A 22,530-nucleotide genomic window follows, 5' to 3' on the forward strand; every position below is an offset into this window, starting at 1 on the left:
CCTTACTATACAATGGCATTTTTTGACATTTTTTGATGTCTGATTATACTATGACATTTTTTGACACCTTACTAGACTATGACATTTTTTGACACTTTATTATATTATGACCTTTTTTGAGGCCTTACTATACTATGATATTTTTTGACACCTTACTGTAATGTGAATTGTTTTTTACATTTTTTGATGCCTTAATATACTATGATATTTTTCGGCGTTTTTGGATGCCTTACTATACTGTGACATTTTTTTCACATTTTCAGTTCTTATCAAGGTCCCAACACATGCCAAATATGGCAGTCTGAACATGGGGAAATGTGGATAACCTGATGCACAAGACATTTAGAAAAATGTAGGTTATCTTTCTGGAATATTTACAATATTTACCTTTATGCAGGCATCAGATACAATTCATCAAAGCTCCTCACTCACCAAACATATGAACTGTGTACTCATAGAAAGTTCTAATTTCTCTGTTTTACTAAACAAGGTTTTGCGCACAATACAGATGCACCATAAACTAACCTGACACTGCATGAGTGCTGAGTGCAGCCTCCTCTCCCAGCTCTCCAGGCCGCTGCAGGCCTGTGTCCAGCTCAGGTTGGCTGAGCTCAGAGCTTCCTGTAGCTCCCGCAGCTCAGCACTGTCGCCCCGCAGGAAGTGACGGCTGCTCAGGTTGACAGAGATCATCAGACACTTGTAGCTGTTGAATGTCTTCTGCATCTCCTGAACAAGGGAAGTGGGTGGGGTGGGTTTTCAATGTCATTGTAGATGTGAAGTAGTAAAACTAATATATATCTATTTTACAGTGGATGAGAGCAGGAAACTCTCTTTAATGACTCTTTAATGCAGCTGATTTTGTTTTAGTCACATAAGGGCCACACTTCAGACAACTGTATGACTGCAAGAACACATCTGAGATAAACGGTGTTACCTTTAGTTTCCTGATGTTCACCTCGATGTCTCGGATGCTGGTGGATGGTGCAATCCGCTGCAGCCTCGCCAGCTCTGGCAGCACCCTGCCCAACCAGGAAGTGACATCACAGAGGTCAGAATTCAGCTTCTGCCACTGCTCTAGGTCCTGCTTGATGTCCGTCTCGCTGTTTGTGAACCTTTGTGCTTGTAGCAGCTCCCAGCGCTCGATCACACCTGTAGACAAGCAAGAGGCAGAGTGAGGAAACATTGTTTAACATAAACTGAGTCGTGTTGTTGTATTGTTAATTTATTAGCAGGACGACTCATTTAAATGAATTAATTAAATGGTTTATATCACCCTAGGATTTAATGTGAGAGTGTACATGTGAATGATCAATTAAACAATAAATGTTTCCACAAAGTCAGACAGAGTAATGTCTCTCACTGTGCTGGTTATCTCTGTCACTGTACCTGTGCTGGTGTGTTTGTCGGCCATGCTGCTGGTCAGACCTGTATCCTCCAGCTCCTCCTTGTCGTTGAGGATCAGCTTGATTCTCTCCACGTTGTCGATGCTGCCACTGCACTCCGACATGAGCTTATCCTGAACACACATTTAATCTCATTTCATTTCCACAGAGAAGGAAAAAAACTCATGCTGCATCAGGGTGGATTTCTATTTTTCTTGATGTGTGTGTTCTTACGTAGCCCTGCTGGCGGAAGGGAGTACTGGTGGTGTGTGTGGGAGACGAGCTCAGGCCTCGGATGATTTCTCGGGGAACTCGTTTCCTCTCTGGAGAGCCAGGCTGGTGCCAGCTGGGCGGATCAGTCACCGACTTCACTGAGGAGAGAGAGAGAAGAAAAAAGTTGAACAAAATGATGGTTAAAGACAAAAAAACAGAGAAATGGAGAATAAAAAAAGACAGAAAATGGCACAATAATGGGAGGACAAAAGCCAAGAGTTTCATCAATTAAGTATGAAAACAGGCTTTTAATTCTCCCATCGGTTCTTTGACACATGCATGAAAGTAAGGTATCTGTGCAACATGCAAAAACAAAAAAAACAAACCAGAGACTGACTGCAGAAATACATAACATCCATTTCCTCTTCATGCAAGTTTCATGATCTTCAAAACTTGATCTTGACAAACAAAGGTTTGTTACATTTTTCAAAGTGAATAATACGTTACAGCACAGCCACATCTGTAACTGAAAAAACAAATGGGGCAAAACAAGGAGAAAGATTTAACAAAAAGTGACTGTGAATTAGATCAGGGACGGGGATGTGGGGTACAGCTGGGTGAGTTTGTGGTTGCTAGGAGACGGGATGTGGGGCCATAAACACACAGCGATGCAGTTGCATGCAGCAGGCAGAGTGCCTACCCGAGGCTGCTTTCACTGCTCTGACAGTGGCTTTAACAAACGCCTCTGAGCTCTCTGTGACCTTCACATCTGTAAGAGAGAGTGGACGCAGCTCATACATTATGAAGCTGTTTGAGGAACATCAGAGGATCAATGTTAACAGAACACTGGCGACGCCAAGAGGGGAGGAACACAGTGGAAGGTCTGCAGGTTAAAACTGAAAGTTTAATTTAAAGTGACCAAGACTTAAAGGATAAGACTGGTGTTACTTTATATTTTTTCTTATCGTCAAAAAATAGAAATAGAAATACTGTAAACAGTGAATAATGGAAGAAATTTTCTCTTCTGACTGTTGAGAATAACCTACAAATAAGCAGCCGTTATTACCTGACAGAGCACTGAAGAATGTGGCGTCTTCATCGTCCTCGTGTGATGATGATCCTCCCACGTCAACAGTGTGGTCCCACTCCAGCGGGATGGAGTCCACGCTGACGGGGGTCTCTCTTCCCGACCGCTCCAGAGGAGGCGCCAGCAGGTGGCACATGGTGTGCCGTGCAGCAGAGACTCCACCTGCCGCTTGAACCTCCTCCTCCTTCCTTCCTCGTTTCTCTCCACGAAGTCTCGTTGGTCAGATCAGGGGAGTCGTCCAGGTCTGTGTCCCGGTCTGATAGTTCCCTCTCCTCCTCCAACACCTTAAAAACATTTAAAAAGACAACAAAGAAATTAAGTAACAAACAATGATTTTGTCTGACATTTACTTTATATTTGAAAGAGGAAATAAAACTTTTCTTTTACAGAAAAACACCCAATATTCTCTCATTTCTCTTGTACATCATCACTGATCAACTGTGTGATCTGCAGGAACTGTTTCTGTGTCCTGTATGTAGTACTGACCGGGCGTCTGTTGACGAGGCGGTGGTGGAAGCGAGCCACCCTGCCAAACACCTCCTGGCAGTAGGAGTGCAGCTCCTCCAGCTCGTCCTCGATCAGCACAGCATCCAGTGGAGCGCTCTTCTGGATCAGGTTCTCTCCGAACACGATGAGGGCGTCGATTTTGTTGGTGTTGAGGGTGATCTCCTGCTGGAAGGCCTGCAGAGGGACACATCGGTGAGAGTGAGAAATATGTATACATACTGTCTAATGAGTAAGTGTAACAGTCAGTGGGAGCAGCCTCACGTTGAGCTGTCTCATCTTGTCCTCGATGTCGCTCTCAGAGAAGTGCTCCACGTTGGTGAGCTGGAGGTCCATCTCTGTCAGCCAGACCAGGATCCCCTCACGAGTTCCCTCAAAGTCCTCTCTCTGAGAGGTAAAGTGCTGCAGGAGCACAGAGCGCAGGACAGAGATCATTATTTAAATACTGTTTAGGCATTCGTACATGAAACAATATTTATTTTAAAAATTGTTAGTTTTATTGTTTTAAGATTCCTTCAGTGTTTATTGTTCAGGAAGGTTTTAAACGGGAGCTTAATTATCAAAACAAACTGAAAAACATCAGCGACTGGCTGCAGGCTGTTAGCTCAGCTGCTAACTAACATTAGCTCAGCTTGTTTTTAGGTTAGGACTTATTCAAAGGCTAGTGTTAGGATCAAGATGTTGTACGAATAAAATGACGTATATCTCAGCAACACTGAATATAAGTTGTCATCTGTGATTGTATATTTTTACTCTTACATTAAGCAGCGAGTCATGTGAATATAGCTTATAGGGACTGAGCCTCAGAGGTCAACCAGCACCAATCAGCTGAACTCTTTGATTACATGCAGTCTTTATAAAGCAACATAAACATCGTCCATCTGCTCAGCGCCACATGCCGCGATGGAAACAGCTTCCTGCCAATGTGACGCCTCGTGCCTCGTCACTGTCTAAGAGGTGACCCAAATCCTGACGGCTTAGGGTGGAGCTGAGAGCAGGGAGATGCTACACAGATCTGCTGGGAGGGTTTGAGACATGCTGCTGTTTGATTTCTGACTTCTGTCTCACTCATTTTCATGGTCATTAAAAAGGAAAATCTTCTCCTCTGCTGTGATATGTGCAGTTTGTCGTTACTGGATTTCTGGATACGTTCAGATTTATCAGTGTCTTGCTGGTATTTGCTTGCTGCATGTGCGCTGACCGCCTGACCTCTACCTGCTCATCTCACCTTGAGTCTGCGGAGTACAGCGGTCACCCTCCTCTGCAGGGTGTCCCACCGCTGGTTCCCCTCGTGGACCATGACTTTGAGCTTGCTGGCGGCGTCGGTCCGGTTCTCCCGGGCCAGGCGGCGGTACTGTTTGTTGACCAGCTCCAGCTGAGTCAAGCGCTCGTGAACCTGCCGCTGGAAAGCCTGAGAGGAAAATATACAAAGAAACGAATGAGCACAAAGGACGATGAGTTTTCAGCTGAAGATTTCTATAGTTCACTTCTATAATTCCATTGTTTCACTGTTAAATGATTTTTTTCTGGTGGTTTTTAATCACAGTTGCATTTACTCATAAAACACTGACTGTAGTCACCCTACATAAAAGGTACTCGACTGTAGCTTGAATGAATGACTGACTACACTGCCAGATTATGAATGAAGGGCCGACGTTAGAGGTTATGATCAAGGGCTAAGCCTGGATTTTTGTGAGGGGAGGATTGTTGCATAGATAAAATTAGAAGTGCACATCATCTTTTTCTGTCTAATATCCATATATTAAGGTCAATATATAGTTTGACACATTGAATCTGTCCAAACCACACAACAGGCCTCGATTACCAGCTGCTCACAGAGGATTAACAACCTTTTCCAGTCAGTTTATGGATTTGAACCCACATCTTTCTACTGATTTGCTTCTCCCACAGCTCCCAGTACATGTCTCTGACAGCCAGTACTGTGCTGTATATAGGTCAGTGGTCCTCCACAGGATGAAATGTGTATAGAAATCAACTGTTGCCGTGGAGTTAAGGGCACCTCAGCAGAGTCCAGATTACCAGACACTAATCTGTGTTTCTAATCCAGGCCGACACATCAAAGGTTACCTTTGTGTCTCAGCAGGAACAGGAAACCTGAACCTGACGCCACACAGTCAACACGATGAGTGATTAAAAAGTGTCCCAGCAGTCTGTTATTTCAAGCAAATCAAACTAAACGAAGCACAAAATACAACACAAACTTCTTAGGAACTGAACTCAACTTCACCTTTCAGACAAAATAAAGGATTTCAACACTGGAGGTCTAAACATCCAGTGGCCAGATTTCTCTTAGATTTGCATTTAGTATTCATTGTACCCAGAGGATGAATCATTAGATGTTTGACCATCCCCTGGTGCCACCATCTGGTCAAGTCTTTGTTGACATGACAAAAATCTACATTTACTGAGCAGTTTGACCTTATGAATCTATAAATGCATTCTCCCCAGAGTATGGACCTTTTGAAAAGCTGGACAGTGTCTCAGATCAAAAAATCAGCTTCATGAAATATATGGCCTTTCCTGTAGCACCACCATCAGAGGAAACATGCTGTGGGTCCAGCAGCAGTTTGGACCAACTCACCACTGCCTGAAAGACAGTGACAGGACTTGACACTGGACTTCCTGTTAACTTCTGGTCTGCTTTTAGTGCTCCCTTTCCAGAAGTCTGCCAAAGTGAAATATTGCTTTAAAAAAATCCCAGAATCATCTGACCTCAAACTTCTTCAGCTCTTCCTTGGCGCTGGTGTAGAGGACGTCGGCAGAGTCTGGGTTGGCCGCGGTGAACTCAGCTGTCTTCAGCCAGTCTTCAAAGCGAGAGTAGTCGTCCAGGAACTTACACCAGAGACGCCAGGTTTCCTCGATCCTGACAGCAACAAGATTAATTATACCTCACAGAGTCGATTGAGAAAACAACCTCCTGCTTCACATCCGCTCGTCTCTAATTGTACATCCTGCCCCTGCTCACCTCATCCTCCTCTCCATAGACATGGCACAGATGTTCCTCCAGCGACGGTCCAGACTGCGGGTGGTCTGCTGGATCGAGTCATTCTCCGAGTCGCCACCACAGGCGTCAGCATCGTGGAGCAGGACGTCACACAGCGTCAGCACCGACGCCACGCTCTCTGTGTGCTGCTCGATGTCCCGCTGCAGATCCTGCAGGTCAAACAGCACAGACACATGGACTCACATGCAGCTCGTTTGTTAAGTTTTACCCATCAGTACAACATCATGCTCGCATCTGAAGTTTCCCTGGCAGGGGTCACTGAGTTTGGGCTCAAAAAGAGTTTTCAGCTGCCCAGATAAACCACAATAACACTCCAGAGAAAATGCTCCAAACTTTGACCATCATTTGGAAGTAGCTGTTTCCCAGAGCAGTGGAAAAGACTGTAACACACAATCTGAATGTGAAGGAGATGTGAAGAGCAGTCAAGTACCATTAGGAGTTCTCAAAGCATTCGTAAAAGCAGCAATGGGATGAAAAGAGGAAACAAAACAAGACCTTCTAATTCTTCCCCGGTCACTAAAGGATAATAACCTTATCAGAAAATGTCTGTTATCAGCTTTTAGCTATGAGCTAGAGATTTTCCAGAAGTTTCAACCTCATCTCATGATGTTTATCAGCAGATGGAGTTTGCTCAGCTTCTCATGGAGGCAGCTCCTTTGTTATCAGGTGACCAAAGTATGGATCTTCAGTCAAGTAACAACAGGTCGACTGGAAAGGGGTTAAAGTCATCTCTGCACATGTATGACCATCTGTTACCATGTGACTGAAGCTTCATATTTAAGTCACGTTATTAAGTCACTGAATAAACTCCATCTGCTGATAAAGATGATGAGAGTTAAAGCTCTGGAAGATGAGCTGCCTCACTATCAGCACTTCTGCAGCACGAGCAGCTCCTGCATCGGCTTGTGGGACAGTAGTGTTCATCGAAAGCACATAAGCTGCGTCCTCATGTCATACTAGATACTCATTTTAAGCATGTTCTGGGTATGCAGTATGTTCACACTCACAATGTAATGCACAAAGGAAGTGTGGAACCACTTAGAGCGACAAAAGTTTAACATTGAAAATTAATAGAAACTCGTGGTGAGCTGTAGAAAGTTTTGGAAAACAAAAAAATAACTTTATAGACTGGTGTGTTGTACACATTGTATACAATTAGCTTAAGTATGAAACTGGGCCACAGCTCACTGTATTGTGATTTTTAGTGTGTGTGTGTGTGTGTGTGTGTGTGTGTGTGTGTGTGTGTGTGTGTGAAGCCTGACAGCACTTTTTGTTGCCTCCTGTTTGCTCGAAGTTACCACTCTCTGGGTTGCCATGGTGACGGTTGAAAGCTTAAAGAGCCCATCCAGGCAGGAGTCATTTCAGCCGTACATCATCCACTAATGGAGAGAGCTGCCGCCTTTTTTCTAAAGAACAGGAGAAGTCCCGTCTCTTTCAGCCCGGCCTGACTCTCTATCTGTTCCTCACTCTCACCAATTCACTCATGTTTTCTTTCTCCGGTTTCCTGCCATCATGACTGGAATTATTTCTTTCTTCAGTCGTGTAATCTTCTTCCTCAGATATCTTCCTGTCCAAATGCAGACCGGCAAGTCATATTTAATGTGTCTCACAGATCCACTCCAAATCAGACTTTCATTTTAAGTCTCAAATTTACAGATGCTTAAAATGTGAACCTCTAAAAACGAAGAAACATCAAACTCTAGTTCACCTGCAGTCATTTCATAACTATCAGGAGTCTGACGTGTGTTTGGCAGAGCAGAGCTCTTTCAAGTTTTGAACCTGTCAGAAAAATAAACAGCTTCTAAAAGAGTTTTCTGTGCTTAAATAATCTTAAATAATCCAGTGGCTGTACCAGAGGAAGCAGTAGCAACAGGAGATTAAGGTACCCTTATACAATCCTCACAAAAACGCAGCACAGTTTGTCCCATCACTTCACCACAACAGGCAGTTTTTGATTAATATACATAACTCACAAATGTGATCATGATTTTGGTAAAGGCAGTGAGGTAGACTACTGTACTCAAAAGATCAAATCTCACTCATCCCCTGAACCTTTCTACCCCTCCACTTCCTCTCAAACTGGAACTTTTTTCCATTTAGTAAAGTAGTGGTGCAGCAGACTACAATTGGACCTTTTTCTGGACCCCCCTCTGAGGCCTGCCTCTCAGTGCATTTACCATCTCTCAGCCCAGTGTGACAGCTTCCTCCTTCACCACACCCTTCTTCCTGCAGCTTGCTGAGATTTCACTTTGGAGCACACATCACTCGACTCTTCAGTTATTATGTGTTGGACCACTACAGGGTGGACGTAACGCGAAGGGTTTTAAAGCAGGCGTGCATCACCAGTGAGAGAGTAAGTTACTTCCTGCCCTGTGGTGAAACTCCATTCTGCTCTGTGCAATTTAAAGACAGCTTTTTAACCCCCCTTTTTTAGCCTGGTCATATAACTGTATGTTTCCTCACTGTGAATTTCCATTTGAACATTTTCTCTAAATATTACAAAACCAGCGAGCCTCAGCCACAGCGGCGATGGAGAAGGAGTGAGACAGAGGCAAGAGTCAGAGCTGTGGCTAAATCAGAAAGCTTTGTCACTGTAATTTGAAGCACAAAATTATACCATAATTTCTGAATTAATCCAACACTGAACATCTGAAGTGGTGAAAATCACTGTAGTAGACGCTGAAACGTTTTGGTACCTAGTATCGGTGAGTCTCCAAAAGCACCAGATCCTACAATTGGCATAATGGAACTTGATGGCAGGACCCTCAGTGTCTAGTAAATCTTCACGTCTGTTAAATTCCAACTTCCCACTTTCTTCGAAGGCTTTTTGCTAAAATACTGGACTCAAGCCCAAGAAATAACCTCTAATAACATGAACAGGGTCATTTTCCTACACTTAAAAACTTCCTCCAAAGCCGCAGTAGATATTACACAACTGTCTTACTCAGCTCTTCAAACTGATCCTCATATGTAAAGTCGGTGGAGTGCTGCTTTAAATTCTGTATGGTTTATGCTACTCTACTGGGGCAAGACCACAGCCAGCCATCAGGAGCTAAATGAAGGAAAGATGCTGCTCAAATATCACATTCAACTAAAATTCATTCCATCTTCGCCCACCTGCTGCTCAACCAGTTTCCTCTGGATCTCATCGCTATGGCAGACGTCGTAGACCACCGGCTTAGCCAGCTCCGCCTCGATGCGAGACAACCACGTCCGCAGGTTGCTCATGTTCTTATCGAGCTGCTGCACCGTCACCAGCGTCTCCTTCAGCTTCCTCACCCTGCAGGAAGAACAATTCAATGTTACACAGCAAAATCTCAAAAATCCAGTTCAGCTCAGTAATTCCCTAAAACAGCTGGTAATAGTGCATTTCTTGAGGACTATTTTCAGCAGTGGATTAATACACATTTAGTGCAGATTGAGCAGTGTGGCTCGGTGATGTGTTTTTGGACAATAATGGAGCTCAGTGGCACAGAGGAATCACACATATTAAAGTTAAAATAAATATACACACGCACAACTTCACCAGACTTTTTGTTGCTTGTCACAAAGATCAAACCTTTGTTACAACATGGTTTCTTGAATCAACAGGTGAGCTTCAAACCCCAAAAATACTAAAGTGACTTCTTAATTAATGTGGTCGTCCTCCCAAATCTAAAATCTCGAGGACCTGAAAGTGTATTTGGTTCTCTTCTGTATGTTCAGCCTCAGAACAACTGTCTTTCTTTACACTGCAAAACCACAAAATGACACCAGAGGACGCAGGTTAAAAGATTGATTTCAGTATCTAAACGAATAATTTCTTTTGTCTCATCTGAGGAGAAAAATATCTGAGATGCAGCGCAAACACAACTTTAAGTCACCGTGGAGAGATGTTGAGCGCGTTCATCCACAGTGAGAATCACACCCATCACCCTGCTGCAGTGGCAGGTTTGTCACAGTGTCTGGGAAACGCTGCTATCATTGCTCACATGACACAACAGGAGCCATTATAGCCGAGCGGCAGGCTGACCTACATCTGACTGGGAGCTGGGTGTTGTCTGGGAGGGAGATTGCATTCCAGTTCTGCTCTCAGGTCAGTGACCTACATCGCTTCATTCCTCCACACAAACCAACACAATGCAGAGAGGGTGACACTCCATAGCATTCCACCAAAATCCACCTCCAGAGTTCAGTCTGCAGGTCTGTCATTGCCCTTAAACAAATATAGAGTAGGTTATGTCATTCTGAGCTGCAGCGGAGCAGCTTCTTGTGTTCAGTCCTGTTTTTATCAGTGGAGCCCGCGTTTCTCTAAACTCATGCCAGTGAGTTTGACGGCGTTTGCATTACGCCCAATACTGGATGTTGATAAAGGAGTTCAGAAGAGATCCCTTAAATGATTTAGTGACAAAGACATCAGCCAAGAACTATATTCTACTGTCCGTTCTCCCCAGCTGAACAAACTCTGTCACAGCTACACTGTTGTTCTTTCTGCACTGCAGTCTCCTGTTACTTATTTGAGTTATAAATGAATAACAATATAAACTTGTTAGTGTATCTCTTTCTCAGTACTTGAGTTGACTACATATTCTCTGAAGTTCAATCAGAAGAGCACAGAATGGATCTGGGCTGTTAACAACAAATATGGAGGAAGTTCAGTCGCTGTCCACTTGGACAAACATGAAACTGATAAGGATTCAACATTGTGCTGTGTGCATCTTGTGCAGGGGAGCACAGGCTGTGCAGAGCAGCTGCAAGTCAAACAAACTGTGGTCTTACAGGCCGTTAACTCCATCCTCATCCAAATTTACATACACCATCAACATTACCTTTGTGCAGCTACTTCAAATATATTCAAGGTGTCCAATCCATGTAAACCAGCACAGTGACACCAAAGCAGCAACAAGCTGCTGTCATTCCACATCAGTGGAGCTGTGTTCTGCTTTACTTCCAGAGGAGACCAATTAAAAACAGTCTCGTGCTTTGCATAATAAAACAGACAATTATGAGTTTTAGATGCTGCCACTGCAATAAGAGAGACAGGAGGAGCTTTTGGCTCCTGGTGCAGCTGTATGGATGTTTGTGAGCCTGCAGGTGTGAGCTCAGAGCTGCATGGTTGCATGTCTCTCCAGCATGTGAGGACGTGGCAGTAGATGGAGGGGCGGAGAGCAACATCAGTGACATCAAAACCACACAGCTGCAATCACAGACAGACATTTAAATGCCCGTTGCATCCACACACATGCAACCACACACACACACACCTGCTGTCCAAGCTGCCACCTTGTATAAATACCAACACACGCACAAGAAGACTGGAGCTGAATTTGCTCTGAATGAGTCGGCGTGCGTCTGCCTGCCTTCATGCCTGCACTGACAAAAGCCCAGCCCATCCCCCTTCGCTCCCGCTCTCCGTCTCTCCTCCACCTCCTCCTGCTTCTCCTCTTTATCACAACAAAACACCCGATCTGCTCCCATTTCACCCGTCTGCCTCCTCAGCCTCACGCTGGCCCGGTGCGTCAGGGCGTGATGAGGGTTCTGGGATCAGGGCGAGAGGTACTTACAGGCTGGTGAGGAGGCTACTCCATGGCGATGGCTCATCCGCTAGCAAACACTACCCACCCCCCCATCACCCCCCTCCCTCCTCTGCAGTCCGCCTGTCCCCTCCTTCTCCCCTCTTTCCTCTACTTCCAGCTTTTCCAAACAGCTGGACGCTCAGGTTCACTCAATGATGCACAGTCACGAGCACCTTCGTGAAATTTGTAAAAAAAAATATTCACTAGAGCTGCAACTAAATCTTTATTCAATGATAATCTTTACAATAAAATGGTGAACAAAGTTGCTGCATGTTTTGTCCGACCAACATTTATATATCAGTTATATAAAACATTACTTGATGTTAAGCCTTTTATTCTTTTAATACACTGAGGAGTTAGTCTGTTAAAACAATCCTCCTGTATAAAGTCTTTCCTCCTTTGCTTCAGTTGTTTGAGTGTTCACAGTGATGAGTGAGTGTGATGAATGTTTTGCATTTAAAAGCAAAAAGCTTAAAAATAAAGCCTTGGCTCAGCGGGTATTAAAGAGTAATTACTTTTAATAAAATGGTAGATTTCACCAACAGGATGCGGGGGGGGGGGCATGTACACCGTACTATAAGACTGTATTTGTTTTAGTTCAACTCTGAACTACTTCTACTGGGTGCATGGGAGAGAGGTGTTGCTGCAGGTAAAAAATGTAAAAACAAAGTGAGAGCAGAAGATGTTTAAGTTGGAAAAAATCTGTAAAAGCAGCACAAGTCAACAGCTGTGAACAAACTACAGAAGCCCATTAAAGTTAGTCCAGGTCTTTAGACACAAGCTCAGACGTTACCGCCAACAGGGGTCGAAGCTGCTGACACAGACAGACCCAGCAGGAAACCTCAGCCTGGAAAACCTCCATCTGCCACCTTCGACCATTTCAAATAAACCAGCCTGGGCTCCAGAGCACCAGGAGCAAGTAATAAATTGAAGAAATTGAAGCTACAACAGGTGGAGGAGAAGGACGAATGGCAAGTAAACACACAGAAATGAAAAGACTTGGAGAACGAAAATAGAAATGTAAATCTAAAGCTCTTTTCAAACATGGAATAAATAACATTACTGCCTTGTCCTATCTGTTACAGTAATGGCTTTCTGCTATTCAGATATTGGTGTCTGTTGTTGTTTGTTATTTAGAAAAATGCTAACATGCTATCTGGCACCTGGTGCAGGAGAAGGAGCGGTAACATTGTAAAGTCATAATTTCTGTTTTGCTTGATTTTCATTCACGCTGGGATGGAAATTCAAAACACCTTTTAAAACACACTGTCCCACCATGGCCTTGGTAGCACAACTTAATGTGTGTTTTGGTCTGTACTGGACTCAATCTTGACACAACCTTGACAAATTGTTTGAAAGCTCCAGCTCTCCTGAATCTGTGCAAAGATTTTAGGATCCACAAATCACTGCAGCAGCTGTTGACACAGAAATGATTCAGACTAGTGGCTCCAATGTGTTTACTACTATTAGTGGATTCATATTTCCTTTTCTATGCACAAACAAATAAAGACGGGGGAAAAATGTTTACTCTTCTACCATGTTTGTGCCTCTGTAGCTTTGGTTCAGTATCTCTTCTACTGGTTGTAAACGTTTAAGAGTTACCTTTCAAAGGAGACCAGGGTCACAGCTTCAAATTCAGAGCAGCTGGACTTAAATGGTAGATACTTGAAGTTTCACCTCAGAGGCTTCTTCAGCTCTGTTTGATTAACTTTTCAAGTAAATATTTTTTGGTGGTACATCTACAACAAAGCTCTCTAGAAATGAATAAGAACATTACTTTTTCCCAAAAAAAAAAATCAATTATTCCTTAATAACTTCTTAAAAGTTCATCTCTTCACTCTACCTCATAAAAAAGTTCTCAGTGTATGTGCACAGGAGGCTTCAAGTTTCCTCATCACACCTCATCATGTCAAATTCAAACTGGACCACAAATTCCTCGAAACTAGCAGACGAGTGTGAAAACAGCCCTCTATTGTCAAACTCTGCACATTCGCCATCACAGCTGAAACTCAAAGCTCAAACGTCACAGTGAAGAAACTACAAGCGAAACACATTTAAGACGTTCTACGAGATGCTACAGGTCCACTCTGTTGTGTTAAAGTGACTCAGAAACAAACAACAAACATGAAACAGACGTGAAAATCACCATTGTGTGTATGTAAAGAGCTGCACGTATGGAAGGAGCTGAAGGACACAGAAAAGAAAGATACGTATCACACAGACACACACTACAGATCACTGAGAAGCTTGAAACCCAAACACTTAAATCTCTAACTCTACGTTACATATATATATTCACTACCATCACACACACACACATGTCCTAAGGAGTCTGAAAGGACTATCAACCTATAACTCAACTTCACAGCCACTCACACCAGGACACAAACTCTCAGAAAACTCCGTCTCCCCGTCTCACATTTCCTTGTTCAAACTTGACAAATCTCTGTGACAAAACCGAGCCAGTCAACAACACAAGAGGCTTGGCAGTGTCACCATGACAACCTGATCTACAGCCACTTGAAAAGAGAGTCGAGTGGTCGTAAGTCTGCACTTTATTTCAGTGTTAAACCACTAAACAACATGACACTAAATAATGTGTAAAAGCTCCTCCTGAAATTAACGGCTCAACAAACTGCAATTTAGAAACAAAAACACTGCGCAACAATAAAAGGAGTAAATCTGCGCGTGTACCAGGTGTGAGGAGACGGAGGAGGAGGCGGGAGATTGTTTTTTAAAGACAAACACCTGCCTCGCGTGCATCTTGCTCAGACAATGAGGAGAGAGGGTGGTGGCCCCCCGGTGGCCCCTCTGAGTCCGAGGGCCCGTCAGCACAAAGGCTCGTGTCAGCAGACGGCAGCTGCGGGGCCGGTGACGGAGCACCCGGTTTGTTTTGGGGCACAAAGGCGAGCAGAGAGCCAGTGTCAACGCATCTAATCCCTCAGCAAGTCAAACCCCAGCAGTCATCTGCCGTAACTTAGTGAGGCGAGACGCAGACAAAGGCTGAGGGATACCACAGTCATCACTGACTCTGAGTCAGCTCCTCTTAAACACCCATCAGCACTTATCTTAACATGTGACACAGTACCACAGGACTCTGGCAATGGACCAATCAGTGAGACCACCCTCTGACTCACTTCATGTCTGTGCAGCAAAAATCTTCACGAGTGTGAGTGTGGTTGAAAGGAGCAGGTGAAATAAGGGTAGGGAAATGTTAAGGTGAGTTGGGGGGGGATCTGGATAAAAGTCTGATGAGTCAGTTATGTTTCTAAAGGTACATTTTGGAGCTTATTGTGGTCAACAGCTGCTCAACATCTACCTGTACCAAAAACACACCTTCCTATCAGCTATCTCCTTAACTCCTTAATGGAACAATTAAGAGGTTTTTTGCACCTAGTGGCCATTAGTGGCATCTGCACTTTAGCTTCAACTTACAACTTAACAAAAGTTGAATATTTCCTCTGAATAAAACCAAAGAAAACAAAGTGCAGGTGTAAAATCAGCCCCTTAATTCTAATCAGCTTCTTGCAGCGTGTGCTTCATCGGCTCAGAGATCTGGGGGTGTGTCCTCTGTCGGCGTGCAGAGCCTGGCTGGATTATGCTGCTGGGGGGTTAGGCGAGGGCTGGAGCCCACTGATCTACAAAGCTACTTTTAGCACCGTCTCTACTTTTTTCCACCAGCATACACTCACACACTCTCTCTCACACACACACACACATTTGTTGCTTTGATTAGTCCCAGTGTTCACAGTCAGAAACATGTTTTAATGAGTAGTGAAGCAGGTCATCGTTAATAAATCACTGGGTTGGTGGCAGCGCTAAATAATCAAACTTCATCCTTACTTGCACCACAAACTGCTCTGATGGTTTTCAGGTGTGAACAGCAGAGACATGACAATAATGAAATGGTTTCCTGTTCATGTTAAGCAGCTTGTGGAGACAGAGTGTAGACAGACACTCCCCATGTTTATCAGCTTAGTGTGTTTTCACCCCCTCACAGCTCTCTGCATCACGCCATCGTTTGGTGTGGAAGAGCTTGACTGGTCTGCACAGAGCACTGACCTCAACCCCCTCCAACACCTCTGGGGTGAATGTTGGTCTAACGGCTGTAACGGTTTCCTGCAAACCAATCAGACACAGATATTTTCTGTGGCTGCAGTACAATAAAATTTAAATCAAGAGTCTGACAGCTGCACATTCCATCACAGACACGAGGCTCGTGCCTCAGCAGCGGCTCATTAACAGGCTTAGCCTTGTTATGTTGGTCAGTCCCTGAGGGGACGGGGGAGGAGGGCAGATCCACTATTGTATACTGTGCTCCCTCTCCACTCTGGTCTCTCTCCTATTGTTAGAGACGGAGGGCAGATCTCTGTACTAACAACCTGTCAGCTGTGATAAAGACCTTCATCCTCGTCCACCATGAACCACACTGCTGGGCCTGTGTGGGTTCACTCTCCTATTTAATTTCTGCTTTGATAGGACACTTTAGGAACTGTTTACTAGTTTACTAAATGTAGTGTTCTAACATTTATTCTAAATACATCTCTGCTGTAGGTACTGTTCACGTTAGCAGTAAGGATGATGACAGTCTCTGTGAATTGAAGCTCCAAAAACATCCTGGAGCAGCGGCACAATGTGAGGAAGTTAAGAAAGGTTTTGTTTAAATGTCTTCTGACTCACAAGCACGTCAATCACCACAACATTCATTTTGATTCCCCCGTGAAACAAAAGCACTGTTGTTTTCTTCTGCTGCATGGAGACGCATCACTGAGAGAAACTGCTTCATCATGCGTTGCTACATAACTGTCCAGTTGGCGCTACGGGTGGAAATCACGCGCTCAACACAGACACGCCTACAAGCCTGCAACTTGTAAGAGCCAAGAGACGGTCCGCCTCTTTGTATTTTAACATGGGAACTGCAGCTGTGGGTTAAAGCATCAGTGCCTTAAAAGATATTTATTGAAGTGAACTTGATGCTGAAGTTTGTCCTTTGAATTGAAATGTGACAGAAAAACCGAGCCTGAGAGGAGAGGAGTCTCTAAACAGCCACCATATGGCAGATCTAAGTCGTTCTCATGGAGGATAAGTCACCCCCGCCCCCCACCTGCACTGCTTTAACCCTTCTGCCTCCATGAGAGAATTCCACTGTAGTTCAGCTTGACTCAGTTTCAGGATTTTATGAACCTGCCAACGACTAAACACAGAATCTTTCCACGGTCACCAAACAGGCGGCTATCAGGAGCAGAATGAAGTCATCAGTTTGGACTCGCTGTCCTGTTGTTTATTAAAGATGTAACAGTAATTGCTGTGCACCCATTCTGCTGCACAGCGAGGACACGGACAGTAATAATGACAATATTGTTTGACGAAGGGAAAACCAAGTAAAGAGAAGGAGAGCAGGAAAGGTTAGAAACCCTCTGCTAATGCACGATGGTTGTTTCTGTTATCCAGGAAATAAAATCTGAACATTTAAACTAATGAAGAAAAATGTTATCAGTTAAATAGTGAATTCAAAAACCACATTTAGAGCATTAAACTCTGATTGATGGACAGTGTTAATTCTAAATCTAAAACCTGGGGATTGAAGATTTAAGATGATCCAATGAGTTTTAACAAAAAATGAAATCATAAGAAACAAGTCTGAAAATATAAACTTAAAATTACTTTGTGTAGCAAAAACATTTCCTCTGCTCTCCTATCTCAGATTTATCTTGAAACCATCGTTCCCCAGTGTCCTGATGGAGCTACTCAGGGAGCATAGAGCCTCAGTAGGCTTCAAACAAAGTGCTTGTCAGATCCTCTAACAGCGAAATCCACTTTACAACAGTGTAACTGTGGAAAGCTCATAACTTTTCAAAGCAAAAATCAATTTGTACAAGTTACCATGCCAAGACTACGGCTACACAGACACAGAGCTCCTGGGGAGAGATTGAGGAGGCAGTGTGATGCAGCCTGGAGGAGGATATAAATATAACTGTTTAATTTACACTCAGCCTTTTACTGTGTGGACACTTCTGCCTTTAGATGTGGTTGGTTTGTTCGTCTCAAACAGAGGTTCGGCTGCAGGGCATGATTTACCTGCCATGTAATGTGTAACGTGTTTGTGTCCACCTTCTACTACCTGTCAGTCACACTGTATAATGCTGCTCTCATGTAGATCAGGAGCAAAGTGGCACTAAGCTGCTGGATGGACATTTCAGGAGCTCTCTGCACAGAGCCACGACTCCTCTCTGTGTCTCTGTGTGCAGGAATGAGATTTGCATTTATGGATTAACAATAATATCACTCTATCCTCTATCAGCTCTGAGCTTTTCTACTTTAATCTGCAGCGGCAGTAGAATAACAGCTGTGCTCTGCCTGTTCCTGTTCTCCTCACAACACACAGATAAAGCTGCACGTGCTGAACCACTGTGGCCAAAGCTAAAAAAAATCTGTAACAAAAAAAATGATCTATGTTTTTATGGGAAACCGAGACTGACAATCATCTTGCAGTCTAAACTTGCTATTCACCTTTAAGCACCTTTACGGCTCTATCTGAAGTTTCAGCGTCAAGGGTCATCAGAGCAGTTGCTTGACAAAAATCTCATTCATAAAATGGAACTCAAGCAGTCACCTTACCCTTCATGCAGCACCAACTACAGCCTTAATCCAGAACTCTTCTCAAATTTCTCTTGCAGTGTTAAAGGAGCGGCTGTTTGAGGTACAAAGTACAAAGCTACTGCTACAATCAAAGCAAGAAAATCACTAAGTTATCACCAATCAGCTTCCAAGAAGAGGCTGCTCTCATAGTTACTGTTCAACCAAGTCAACAATAAAGAAGGAAGGTATTCTGGACAGAATACCAGCACTGTGATTGGTGCAAACAAAACACTGGGGTTACTGCAACAAATCTAAAACCACAACCACTGAGTTAGCATGTGAACCATCAAATATACTCAACACACACCTGAGAATCATCTACAGAAAACACACCTTCAAGCTCCAAGCTGTGATCCAGCAATGTCAACACACAATCTTCCATGGCCGTCTTTCCTCCCACCTTCACTCTATCGTTTCCTACCTGGCCTCTATGTGGTCGAACAGGTGCTGCCAGCGGTCGTTGATGTCCCTCAGCTTGTCGTTGATCTCTGTCTCCTTTGTCTTGTTGCTGGCAGTGATGAGTTGTTCTCCGAGCTGCTTCAGGTGGGTTTTATTCTCGCTGAATAGGTTGATCTCCTCCATGCAGTCCTGATTGAAAAAGACAAAAAAGAAAGGAATCAGTGTGTGACAGTTCACAACAAAAGTGATGTGTCACAACCATTAATCAAACTTTCAAATGAGTCTCAGTTTGTTCCCTCCCTTAAAATACCAGCTTTTCATGTAACATTTGAGACGACGTATCACAATTTTAACTGTAAATTCAGCCTCATTATAATTTCTGTTTGTCCTTTAACTTGATTTACTAATCACTACATATCTTTTACAATCAACTTTTCATACAAAATCATGTCAGTTTTTTGATTTTGCCAGAAAGTAATACAGCTCCTGCCTAGACTCTGTGTGCCAGGGCAAAACACTAAATTTAAAGCTCCAGGCACTGAAAAGATTTAAACCCCCTGCCAGGGCAATAAGTTGTTTGGGCTTCAGGAACAGCAGTTGCCTTTACTACCCTCCAGTCACCCCCACACTCACACCGTGACAAATGAAAGGGCCCTGAGTTCGACACAAAACAAACCCGCGTGGCCCTGCTGGGGCTGAAACAGCTGTCGTCTCTTTAACAATCAGGAGAGAATTCACAGCTTTTTGAAAAGCCCAGACCGTCCCTCCACCACCCAGTCCGACGTGTCCCGACACAGAGCAGCTCAGAGCGCAGAGCTGACTGACTGAATGACACAGCAAAATAAACATGGAGGCAAAGTAAAACAGTGACTGTATGCTCCACTTTACTTTTCTCAGTCCATGTTTCAGTTACAGTCTTTGAAGATTTTGCATGGTGACAAAGTTTGAAGTGTCTCATTCACAAAGTAACGTTGATCATCACCTCTGATGGATGATGGCATTCACAGCCGCACCCATCTAAACATGTGAAGTGATGCTAATCTAATCTTCAAGCCACTGTAAACAGTAGTTATTTATCAATCGTTATCACAGTAAAGATGAGTGGGAGTGTGTCTTTGCTGCAGCCTCCTACCTTCTTGAGTTTCTCCACCATTTCCTCGATGTTAAGGTCAGGAGTTGTGCGCCACCTTGTTCTCCATCTGCGTTAGCCACTCGCACAGCTCCTTGTTCTTCTCATTGAAGATGATCCATGCGTTCAGACGGTCTGCGATCTCCTGTTTACGCAGAGACACCTGACAACAAAGAGGATTGGAGGAGATATTTAATAAGCTTTGTTATTTTAAGATGCTTAACAGTAGAGTGTATGCATATCTTATTTCTGATACTGATGCAGTTGGTGCACCAGTTATATCTGAGCATTATTTTAATTTGATATGATTGGAAGTGGTAATGACATCCCCAGCTAAAGACAAACCTCCGTCACTGATACACTAACATACACACCCACACACAGACAAGCCCAAGCTCATCACATGACCTGAAATTTCAACTGTGGTCCACTATAACCAAATCCCTGCTGAGTCTTGTGCTGTTCATGAAGACAGTAAAACAGGGGAAGATTTAGCTTTTTTATTGGAAAAATTAGTTCACTCATTGACATCGAAAGGGCTTCGAGAAAGAAGACTAACCTATTAGATTAGATTATCTCAAGCCGACTTTCCCACTGTTATTAAAGAGCAGCACTCAGCCTCTACTCTAAACTTTTCAACAGGAGGCAAACAGCACTGTCTCTCTGCAGTGGATCCAACAGTCCAAAACAGAGCTACACATGTAAATACACAAACAACAACACACAGACAGTAAGAAGTGAAAGTTGGTGTGACCACCTTCCCTTCCCCCCAAACTCATTTTCATACAAAAGCTCCTCTTCCTGAAGTCTCTCAGCTCATTTCAACATTTCTCTTCTGTCACCATCTGTTCCCCCCACTCACACAATGCCCCCTCACACACCCCCACCCCACCCAGACCTGTTGGGCTCTTCAGTCGCCCTTTAAAGACTCACTAAGATTTACTAACTTAACTCCTCATTAAAGGCTTAAGACTTTTAACACTGATGAAACAGACAACAAAGAAACAGAGTTAAAAACAGTGTAGATTAACATGTAGTGCAGCATGTACACTGCAGATGTGAGAACACCCACAAACATGTCAGATGACTCTTCTCTCCAAAAACAACTTTTTATTTAATTAAGAAAATTGAGTTTCTGCACAAACTTTTCCCTCCCATGTTCTCTGCGTCCTGGGGCAGTTTGAGGAGCTAAATCATCTCCCCTGACCTGCTGCAGTCCCAAAACACACATAGACACACACACACGCTCATTAACAAAACACAAAGTGAGTGACTGTTGAGGCTGGTGGTTACATATGCTCGTTCTTCAATTATTAACCCTCCTCAACCAACTGCCCTACAGTGAAACTGAGCTGGACAAAGGACAGACTTTTTAAAAATGGGTCAAGGAAGAAAGTTTGATCACAGAGTTTCTGGTCTTGCACGTTTGCAGTGAACTTGATATGTCTCACACCATGACTTTGAAGCCATACCATCTTTTTTCCAGGTAACTCTTGATATTACTTTCTTCTGGTGAATTAATTTAAGCCAGATTACACATATTTATCATACAAGCTTTTCCAAACTGGCCCAGCAGCTGAGCAGATAATACGAACACAAACTGTGCAGCCAAACACTGTTCAAACCCACAGATTTATTTTAAATTATAGTGGAGATCCATCAGTTTCCAAAGATACCACATATGTCAGGCTGAATTTTGAGAAATACATTTGATGATGCATGTGACACATATAATATTTCCATTTGATGGATTGGTGCAGCCATAAAAACATGACTGTTAAATGAAGAGCTAATAAACAATACACACACAATGCTGTCAGATATTGTGGAATAAGGTGCTTTTCCAGCCATAAAACTGCATAAGAGCATATTAGAGGAAATGGCCTGTTAATGAGTGAAAAATGGGTCCCAAAGGAGAAACAACGTTGGACCGGGGTCATGCACTCTCACTGGGCATTTCCCATTAATCTCTGCACCAATGATGCCTTAAAATCATTTCCTTGGTGATTTGTTTCAAACCACACAACGTATTTAATGTGAATTAAAGCTTTTCAAACGTTTTAAACTTGCTGATTTACTCACATTTCACTACACAGAACTTTTACATTTTAGACAAAAGATGAGTCGAGTTAGTTATTAGCTTTCAGCAGGAGTTTAGTGTATCAGACCCAGCAGACTAACCTTGAGGCAGAGTTCCTCCCACTGGCAGTGCAGGTGCTCCACCTGCTCCTGCAGCAGCAAGACATCGTCTGCGATGATAGTACTGGGACAGATCCGTCTTCATGGTGCTCAGCTCTGTCAGGCTCTCAGCCCAGTCCTCCAGGGAGTCCTCGTTCTCCTGCATACCATAGCACACCGTCCACCACAACAAACTGTCAGGGACCCCCTCCACAGCTCACTCTCTCACAGCTACTCCCTAATGTCTCTCTCTGCCTGGCCCCTTTCTCTTTCTCTCCCTGTCTCTATCACTCTTCTCTCTCTCTTTCTCTCTCCCCGCCCAGAGAGAGGATTAAGGGCCGCATGCTGCAGGCCGGGCCAGGGGGAGGGGTGACTGTGGAGGGGGGAGGGGAGGGGATTGAGGAAGGGGTGGAGGATAA

At 43.8% G+C, this 22,530-nt stretch overlaps 1 protein-coding gene across 1 annotated transcript in view; it reads right to left on the bottom strand.

Moving 5' to 3' along the window:
- The window catches only part of syne2b (spectrin repeat containing, nuclear envelope 2b), a gene marked incomplete in the record, with an annotated part of 122,279 nt that overhangs the window by 7,342 nt on the left and 92,407 nt on the right, over positions 1–22,530 (bottom strand). Inside the window, 18 exon segments of the mRNA XM_051078358.1 lie at positions 526–726; positions 935–1,149; positions 1,387–1,516; positions 1,617–1,753; positions 2,296–2,364; positions 2,662–2,881; positions 2,883–2,966; positions 3,169–3,363; positions 3,451–3,588; positions 4,415–4,597; positions 5,920–6,070; positions 6,173–6,360; positions 9,329–9,491; positions 18,827–18,993; positions 19,937–19,975; positions 19,977–20,096; positions 22,115–22,192; positions 22,194–22,271. Of these exon segments, the coding sequence (XP_050934315.1) occupies positions 526–726; positions 935–1,149; positions 1,387–1,516; positions 1,617–1,753; positions 2,296–2,364; positions 2,662–2,881; positions 2,883–2,966; positions 3,169–3,363; positions 3,451–3,588; positions 4,415–4,597; positions 5,920–6,070; positions 6,173–6,360; positions 9,329–9,491; positions 18,827–18,993; positions 19,937–19,975; positions 19,977–20,096; positions 22,115–22,192; positions 22,194–22,271 (2,556 nt within the window).

This window comes from Lates calcarifer, linkage group LG19 (assembly GCF_001640805.2).
Source record: "Lates calcarifer isolate ASB-BC8 linkage group LG19, TLL_Latcal_v3, whole genome shotgun sequence".
NCBI lineage: Eukaryota > Metazoa > Chordata > Actinopteri > Centropomidae > Lates > Lates calcarifer.